At 40.1% G+C, this 9201-nt stretch overlaps 1 protein-coding gene across 1 annotated transcript; it reads left to right on the top strand.

Annotated features, from left to right (window-relative positions):
- Positions 1 to 839: 839 nt before the first annotated feature.
- On the top strand, positions 840 to 7945 carry LOC120688478 (mitochondrial import receptor subunit TOM40-1-like). The gene is made up of 11 exons (XM_039970813.1): positions 840 to 1168; positions 3597 to 3678; positions 3752 to 3851; positions 3944 to 4039; positions 4134 to 4184; positions 4341 to 4406; positions 5065 to 5166; positions 6803 to 6871; positions 6957 to 7040; positions 7228 to 7323; positions 7457 to 7945. Exons 1-11 carry the CDS (start codon positions 973 to 975, stop codon positions 7511 to 7513), a joined length of 999 nt encoding a protein of 332 aa, XP_039826747.1. The 5' UTR covers positions 840 to 972; the 3' UTR covers positions 7514 to 7945.
- The last annotated feature ends 1256 nt before the right edge of the window (positions 7946 to 9201 follow it).

The following is a 9201-nucleotide window of genomic DNA, read 5'->3' as shown; positions in this document are numbered from 1 at the left end:
AGACGTGAGGAAGAGAGCAAGGGAGATACTAGTCAGTATGCCTTTTCATGTCCACATCCAAATCACTTTACTAGATGTGAAAAACAACTTGAGTAAGTATTGTTGTCGTCTATTTGTCTACTAGACGGTCTCATGCATTGACATGTCTTGAGACGACTTAACTGAGACCTTTGTAATGAGTTATCTTTTTTGTTGTCTCATATAATGCTATATTCCTTAATATGTGGAATGAAAAAAATCGGAATATTGTGAGTTGCATATCAACAACTACTCATACAATGGTTAGTAAGCGGTCTTATAGTCCTCAATTTTAGCTTATGAGGTAGTTGTTTCGTGAAGCAACCATCTCGTTCTCTCTCCTTCCCTTTCTCCTCCACATCATCAAAAATCCTACATGTTTTTTTTAAACCGAAAAAAATCCTACATGGAACTGGATGAGATGACCTGTAACACAACGATTTGTCCCGGATGGTATTGAAAGTTAGAGGACAAAATGTTCTTAATGAGAGAGAGAGAAAACTAGATCATGGTAATAATCTAGGGAATAAATTAAAATGTACTATAAATTATGAATTTACGGTGTTCCTCTTGCATATAGTAGTAGATCACTTGTCCTGGCTCCAGACAGTTATATCAAGATCTTCCCTTCTCTTTTTTTTTTTTTGAAGGAACACCTCTTCAAGTTCCAAGCACGTCTCCTATTCTCAATTCTCATCTCTCTCTGTCCCGCTGACGGTAGGCCCCCACAAACCCTGGAGGAAACCCTCCCAAAAGGCCAAAACCCGCACAACATGGGCAAAGGGCCAAAGGCAGCGGCCAGCGGCCTTGCCAAGCAGATACGAAAAGAAGCGGAGGGGTTTGTTGAAAAAGCCCCGCCGCCCCGCGTCGCGAGGTGGGAGACGACACTAGGCCAGCGACGAGCCGAGCCGAGCGCCACAAACCCAAACCCCTTCGACCTAGGGTTCCGCCGCCATGGGATCCGCCGCCTCCGCTGCTGTGCCGCCGCCGCCTCCCCCCGCCCAGTCCCAGGCGGGCGCGCCGCCGTATGGGCCGGGGCTCGCCGGGATCCTCCCGCCGAGGCCGCAGGGGGAGGAGAAGGAGGAGAAGGTGGACTACCTCAACCTCCCCTGCCCCGTGCCCTTCGAGGAGATCCAGCGCGAGGCCCTCAGTTCGTCCCCTTATCCCTCCAGCTTTTACCTTCTTAACCAGCTAGTCTGTGTGAAGTGCTGCTGCTGCGGCATTGGGTAATTGCTACATGGTATTCGCGTGCCCTCGTTTTGTTGGCGTCCCGTGATAGAATTTGTTGCTTGGCTGCTATAGAATCGCTTGGCGCGGACCGATTGCTAGGTTGCTGCTTTATATGTCTGCCGGCTTTGCTGTTGGATCTGAAACGCGTGGTGCTTCAGTGCTTCGTTGATTGCCATTGTTGTACCGTGTGCGCCTTAAGAACTGTGTGGTGCTTCAGTGCTTTGTTTATTGCCATTTTTGCACAGCAACGATGTGTGCGTCTTAAAACCCGCATGGTGGTTTCGGTGATGGCAGTGCAAGAGATGCTGTTGTATATGTCACTATGGCACGTTCTGCAATCTGCTCCCAGGCATTAAGTTCTGTTGTATGCTGCTTAGACTTGCCGTACTACACTATAGTTGCCGTTTTTTAATGTTTTCTTACTATTTCATTTGACAGGTATGTCTTGTTATAAATTGCAATTATTCATAGACACCATGCCTCACCCTTAATAAAAGTTCATGCAACTAGTAGATATTTCGATTTTTAGGCTGAGCTTTGCCTGCTTATCCAGATAACTTAGGCCCTGTTTGTTTCCGCTTTTCTAGACCTTGCTTCTCTGAGAATTAAGATTCTGAAATAAGCCAGCTGTCTGGAGAATCGGCTGTCTGGATAAGCTGGGTGTTTGGCAATCCTGATTATTTTGAGTCGATTCTCTGACTTGAGTGGTAAAATGTCTGAAATACCCTTGAGGCTGATGATATCTCATTTTTTGCTAAATAAAAGAAGAATCCAATAATTCATATATTTTTTGAGTATCTTGACTACATAATTATATTCAAAATTTTGTTCTAGCAACAAGTACCTCAAAGAAAAAAAATTGTGCGCAGCATCTATATAGCAGAACGTGCAATTTAGCAGCCAATAATACACTCATTGAATCTAGTAGCAACACAAACAGTACGCAGCATTCAGGGAGTAAAAAACAAGAGAGGGAGGAAAGGCAGAGAGGGAGGGAGCATGCAGGGGTGCCGGACGGTGCTTGCGTTGGGGGCTTGCAGGGGTGGCGGCACAGATCCGCAAGGGAGCCTGTAGGGGCGCCAGGCGCTGCTTCCGTCGGGGCGGCTTGCAGGGCGGCGGCGCAGATCCGGGCAGGGGTGCTGCCGGGGCGGCGGCGCAGCTCCTGCGTGGGGGGGGGGGGGGTAGGGGGCGCCGGCGTGGATCCACAGCAGGGACGGACGACGCCATCTGGAGGATAGGATGCGGGGGTGAGCTATGGACGGGGAGGGGCAGGGGTAGGCGAGGAAAAAGCGCTCAATTATCACGTACGCGTCTCCGGTGCCGCGTTGGAGAAAAGCGAAGTTCATGTGTATTCCGAGCTTCCCAGATAAGCGGCTTCCCAGGTAAGCGAAAATTAATCTAGGCATTTGGGTGGGATTCTCGATTATTTTGGCCGAGAATCCGCTTATAAGCAGAAACAAACACCCCCTTATTGACTTGTTATCCATTTTCCCATCTTACCTGTCAAGTTTGTGACGCAAAGTCCTTAAAATTTGAAGACAAAACTTGATAGTCAATATGGCTTTCTGATATACTAAGACAAAAGTATGCTGGTAGCCAGCTAGGCTAGGTAGCACAGTTTAGGTGAAACACAATCTATTTTTGTGGCAATTTCCAGATTGCTTCGCTGTTTAGTTCTTGCAATAGGTTATGCACACATCTTTAACATCTAAAATCTCTTCGCACATCTTAGATTCAGATGTGTGAGGCAGCTTGCTATTATGGCTGAAGTCGCATGCATTTCTATTAGTCCTACTCCTACTCCTACTACCTTATATATTTGACATTACTCAGTTTACTTTGATAGGTGATGAGTATAGCTACAAATACAGTTCAATCTTGCAAGCCCCCTTTTTGGTATTCCTAACCTCAATAAATCTTACTAAATCATTTTCTTAAGTATTTCATCAAGTTCGACTTTAAGGTAGTCTACAACTCTACATCAAATGTTGTTCATGAATGCATTAGAAAGATATGAGAAAGAAAAACATGAAGCTAAAAATGTTATGGACTTATGGTCGAGTAGAATGGTGGAACTGCAGTACTGTTCAAAGAATTTGAGATTACAAGAATAGAATACCATCATATGTACATATGTTCATCATATATGTTGCACACTCACTCGTCAAGCTACGGTTAACCTCAGGATCAATGCACTGTGTAGTTCATATAATTATCGCTTGATCAAGTACACAATAACAAACCTGGAATGTAGTCCGATTGCTTGTTTTGTTTTGTTGGTGCATACACACTCTAATTTTTTCTGTAGTGTTGCTTTCTTGAGCTCTGCTGAAATGCTCCTTTTGCAGTGTCTTTGAAACCTGAACTTTTTGAAGGACTGAGGTTTGACTTTACAAAAGGGTTGAATCAAAAGTTTTCTCTTAGCCACAGGTGGGATTATTACATAAATGTTGGAAAGTATCTTATGTTATTATCTGTTCAGTTATTCTAACAGCTTCCACAGTGTTTTCATGGGCTCCTTAGAAGTTCCAGCCCAGTCGTCTGAAACTATTAAAGTTCCAACTGCACATTATGAGTTTGGTGCCAACTTTTTAGATCCAAAGGTTTGTTCCATGGTATTCAATATTATTGTGGCATCTGTCATAATGTTGTATTTCTTAACTTGTTTTGCTATGGTGCATGAAATTATCTGTAGTTAATGCTCATTGGGAGGGTGATGACTGATGGAAGGCTCAATGCTCGTGTCAAATGTGATTTGACAGAAAATCTTACGCTGAAAGTAAATGCACAGGTAGATGGATCAATGAGTTTTGGTTCACTGGTAATCCTTTCTGTTGTTGATGATTTGTTTTCCGTTATTTTACTGATGGTTGCTGTTTTCCCAGCTTACCCAAGAGGCGCATTACTCCCAAGGAATGTTTAACTTTGACTACAAGGTACCAATTCCTGCCAATGGCTTTTCAGTCAGCTACAGTTTTTCAAGCATTTATGATCAATTACTTTATTATTAGCATATATTGGTAAGCTATTGTTTTATTTCTAGTTTTATCATACATTTAGTCCTTGTGTTAACTCTTCACTTATTTGTTTAGGGAAGTGACTATCGAACACAATTTCAAATTGGAAACAATGCATTCTATGGTGCAAATTATATCCAGGTAAAAACTTTTGCAACACAATTTATTTTAAAGTTTCGACTCCATCATACTTTTTTTAGTGCTGATGAGAAAAAGGACTCTTTGATTGTTTTACTGACAGACAATTCTCTGGCCTTTGGTTATGTGCTTATCTGTTTAGTCTTATATATCTTTTTCGTTTAGCATTTACTATCTGATTGCTTTATTCTCATAATTTCATCAATTGATTATCTTACATTCTTGCTATCTTCATGATGTGGATGCCAAGAATCAACTAACTCTGCGCTGTTGGTATTTGAACCTTGCAATTGTTTTCCAAACTTGAAAACAAATTATATTTTCTTACAGGGTGTCTAAAATTGAGTTGCTAGGTTCCATGCTAGATTCAAGATAACTTGGGCACAGTAAAATTTGTGCATTTACAAATTACAACTGAAATTAGGTTATGCTACCGTTCACTATTTCCCATATTATCAAGGTTGTGGCTGGCATGTTGATTTTGTACTTTGCTAGGTGTCACCTGTTGATTAAATGACTCTTTATTGTCAGATTCCTCTGTATTGAAATTGAAGTAGGCAAGTTCACGTTCTCGTCCATAAGAATGGTGTGCATTTTTTGTACTTTCAATTAGCTAGACTCATTTTTAAGATTTTCTGACAATGGAACCTTAACTTTTCAGAGTGTTACTCCCAACCTATCAATGGGAACTGAAATATTCTGGCTTGGTCACCAGAGGAAATCTGGAATTGGTTTTGCCTCTCGCTATAATACGGATAAAATGGTAAGAAACTAGTGCAATCATTTATGTTTTGCCTGGTCATTTAGCAACATGGGATGAACTTGTTATTAACTTATAATATGTTCAAAGTTACATGAGTTGTAATCACCCAGCATGTAGTGTCCTTATTTCAAGAGTTTGTGAGATATTTGAGGATTTTCTCTAAGCAATTAGAAGCTTTTTCTTGAAGTTACATGTTTAATACAAAAATGACTTCTCTAGTGTCTATGTGTCGACATAATTAGTGGTCCCTTTTAGTTTTAAGATTGCTATTGGTGTCAGATCTGAAGATCCTCAGTTCACGACCTACCTGAAATTTGTGTACTCCCCCCCCCCCCAAAATGCAATTCTAGCTTTCTATCTATATATATATAATATTATTTACGATTGGTTAAAATTAGAATTACCATGAAATATATTTCATAATTTATCTGTTTGGGTTCATAAAAAGGGTGGCCTGGTGCAAGTGGTAGTGCTTGCCGCCTGTGAACCGAGAGGTCACAGGTTCGAGCGATGGCCTCTACACATTGCACGATGTGTGGGAAAGACCTCCCGCTAATAACCTCCCCCAGACCCCGCAGTGCGGGAGCCTACGGCACTGGGTACGTCCTTTTTTTTTTTATCTGTTTGGGTTCATAAACCTTAATAATATTTTTTTAACTTAGCCAGACTTAAGGTAGTTTGAACCAGTCCAAACTTAGAATCGCATTCCTTTTGGGATGGAGGTAGTAACAAATAACTATGATCATTGATGGATCCAATGTTTTTGTCTGAAGGAGTCACAAACACGGACTGGTTCCTGTCAGATGTTGGTCGTAGCATTGTAGGCCTAGTGAAACATGAGCTGCGTAAACATTGTAGGCCCAGTGAAATATGATCTGTGTAAACTTTATTTTTTTTCTTTTGAAGATTTTGTTGAAGCTTGCTGATAGGCTCAATACTATGTATTATTGGAATTTCTATGGGAAAAATCCTATAGTTTTAACTTCATATTCTTAAAGATGAATAAGAAAAAGAAAATTCCGTTGTCAAACAGTATTGATCGGCTAGCCAAGCGGGGGAGTTGTATTCCTTTGCATCTGCAAGGTCGCACATTCGAACCCCTGTACTCGCATCCTCTTTTTGGCTATCGCAGACAGTGGGTCCACATGTCAGTTAATGTTCTTGAGAAAAAAAAGGATGGGCCAGGAATAGAGCGCTTCATGCTACCGTAAAACTCGTTTTTATATCAAAATTTAAATGTGCCAGAAAATTTGACCTAAGCGCTTCATGCTTATAGTAGAACTCATTTTTGTATCTAAATTTAAATGTGTCAAAAAAATTTGTCCTGTTCTACAATCGTTGATGATTGCTGATATAGTGGCTATATATTCAACCCTGAGTATGAGTAGGTTGCCCAGTTGGCCTCCTTTCCTCAATAGCTTAGCTTTTTGTGATTTGTGAATTGGTTGGAAAATGAAAGTATGAAATTAACATTGTCAGGGAGTGAACATAAGAACACCATTCCATCATTGCTCAGCTCATTAAGCTTTACCTTAGTGGCTTGAAGCCTTAAAGCTCACACTTATGTTGCACCTAGGGACCTGAGTTGCTTTTGAGAATGCAACATAATCACTGATTTATCTTATAAACATTTCAGGTGGGTACTCTACAAGTTGCAAGCACTGGAATAGTTGCCTTGAGTTATGTCCAGAAAGTTTCTGAGAAGGTTGGGCATCCACCTTGACAGCAGAATGCTTTCGTGTGCTTTGTTGAGTGTTGACTTGACTATAATAAGTTTACACTATTTGCAGGTTTCCCTCGCATCTGACTTCATGTATAACCAAATGTCGAAAGATGTAACTGCCAGCTTTGGTTATGATTACTTGCTTAGGCAGGTCAGTGTTTAAATACTTCTTTTGTGCTTGATAACATTGCATTAGCTATAATATATCTCTTCACCAATTTGTTTCTATCAATGAGTTACCCCATAATTAGCACAAGGATGCTATATGTGATCCTCATCTTCCTCTGTTTTGACTTAGTTCCTTTCACATAGTTTTTCGGAAATAACTTCTATTGCAGTGCCGTCTAAGAGGCAAAATTGACTCGAATGGTGTTGTTGCTGCATACTTGGAGGAGAGATTGAACATGGGTGTCAACTTCCTTCTTTCTGCTGAGGTAAGCATGACATAAAGACTCACAATCAGTTCCAGCACTCCAGCAGATATGTTTTCTTTTTCCTGTTGAACTACACATCAACAAGAAATAAATGCCCCAAGGTTTAATATTCGTCAACAATGTTGTGGTGCAGATTGACCATTGTAAGAAGAATTACAAGTTTGGTTTCGGTATGACCGTAGGAGAGTAATTATGCTAAAACAATGGCTGTGGGTGCATCTGAGATGCTTACATAGTTCGCTTTGCATGGATGTTCCAACACTTCAGACCTCAGTTTTGGGTGAGCAGGTTCTTGCCCTTGTGCCCTGGGAAAATACAGGAGTAATCACTTGCTACTTTACAGAGTTTCTCTTTCTGTGTATTGGTGGTTATGAATTTTGAACTGCTTGATAATGTGAGCATGAGGGGCATGATTCTTTGTTTTTCTTGGATGGAACTAGTTGTACGGTGTTCGAATAATGTTGTACTGGCTGAGTGATTTTCCCCTTCAAGTCACCACCAGCCCTTCACTCTAGGTCTGTCATGTACTCATGTACCATCATCTTAGATGAGCTACAGAAGATTTTATGGTTCGAAGCTTCTGTCCATTTGCCATATCTAAAGTCCTTCATGCTTTTTATTATTGATGCTGAATCAGAGTAATAATTAGTATAAGCATGTTGATTGTGCTAGTGGCACCATGATTTGGCTTTGGTTCGTTCAGTACCACAGGTAGTTCTGTTGAGTTCCTGTGGCCTGAAAGATATGGAAGAAGTAAATTATCGGTCCTGCTAATCTGTTGGATTTTGCTCCTATTTTGACCTGTGCGAGCGTGTATCTAACCTTGCTTTAGCTTTCTCTGGTGGATGCATTTTAATCCCATTGCCTTCACTTTAATATGATTAAGTGACATTCTAACCCATCGTCTTTGCCTCTACTTCTGTTAAATATCTGACGTTTATGAATTGATTAGCCTATCCTAAATGTCATATTTTTAAAATAGAGGGTATATAACTGGTTGAACCAATGACAGCAACGAACATAAAAATCTGCGGCCAACCATAGAAAACACGAGAACACATGGTGAGTTGTAAATTGAACTCGGGCACTTTGAGTTTCACCATAAGGAACCGTTTTAAATTATAAGGATCCGTTTTAAATTATAAGTTGTTTTAATTTCTTAGATATATAGATTTTGTTATGTACCTAGATATAGCTATATTACATAACAAAAACTATATGCATCAACTATGTAGATTTGCTAAAATAACCTACTCCCTCCGTTTTAAAAAAAATGCAACTCTTGTTTTCTAAGAAGTTAAACAATTTCAAAATTGAACAAATTTATAAAAAAAATTACTAATATTTATATCTTCAATAGATTAGTGTAAAAATATATTACATAATTAATCTAATGATATTTATTGTGTAACATAAATATTAATACTATTTTGTATAAGTTTGGTCATGCATAAAACGGTTTGACTCCTAGGAAAACGAGAATTGACGGACGAAGAACAGTTTGGATTTTGGAACGGGTGGAGTATTCTACAGTGAGTTCATGAGTTGGTTGCTTGACACCATCGTGTGACAAAGATTTGGTTGTAGCTTTGTGGAATTATGGCTAAAGTTTCTGACTATCACTCTGTTTGTTTGGCTTGTCAGCCAGCAAGCCAGCCAGCAAGCCAACAGTGTTTTTCTCTCGTATCAAATTAGCACCAGTCACTAGCCAGTCAGCGGTACTTTTCTCTCATAATAAATCAGCACCAGTCATCAGCTACAGCCAAGCAAACAGAGTGATGTCTTACTGCAAAAATTGTGTTTTAGAAGCTATTGATATTATGATAATCGATCGTTATTGAATTTGTAGAACAAAAAACTCGAGGACAAAAACAACGG

The sequence above is a fragment of the Panicum virgatum genome, chromosome 9N (assembly GCF_016808335.1).
Source record: "Panicum virgatum strain AP13 chromosome 9N, P.virgatum_v5, whole genome shotgun sequence".
NCBI classification, from domain to species: Eukaryota; Viridiplantae; Streptophyta; class Magnoliopsida; order Poales; family Poaceae; genus Panicum; species Panicum virgatum.
This window is presented reverse-complemented; position numbering and strand designations above follow the sequence as displayed.

Excerpts from the sequence above, each read along its gene's own strand:
- LOC120688478 (XM_039970813.1), top strand. The coding sequence starts at position 973 with ATGGGATCCGCCGCCTCCGCTGCTGTGCCGCCGCCGCCTCCCCCCGCC. Across the intron at positions 3,852-3,943 it reads CCAACTTTTTAGATCCAAAG|TTAATGCTCATTGGGAGGGT; the intron begins GTTTGTTCCATG and ends AATTATCTGTAG. Across the intron at positions 4,185-4,340 it reads TGTTTAACTTTGACTACAAG|GGAAGTGACTATCGAACACA; the intron begins GTACCAATTCCT and ends TTATTTGTTTAG.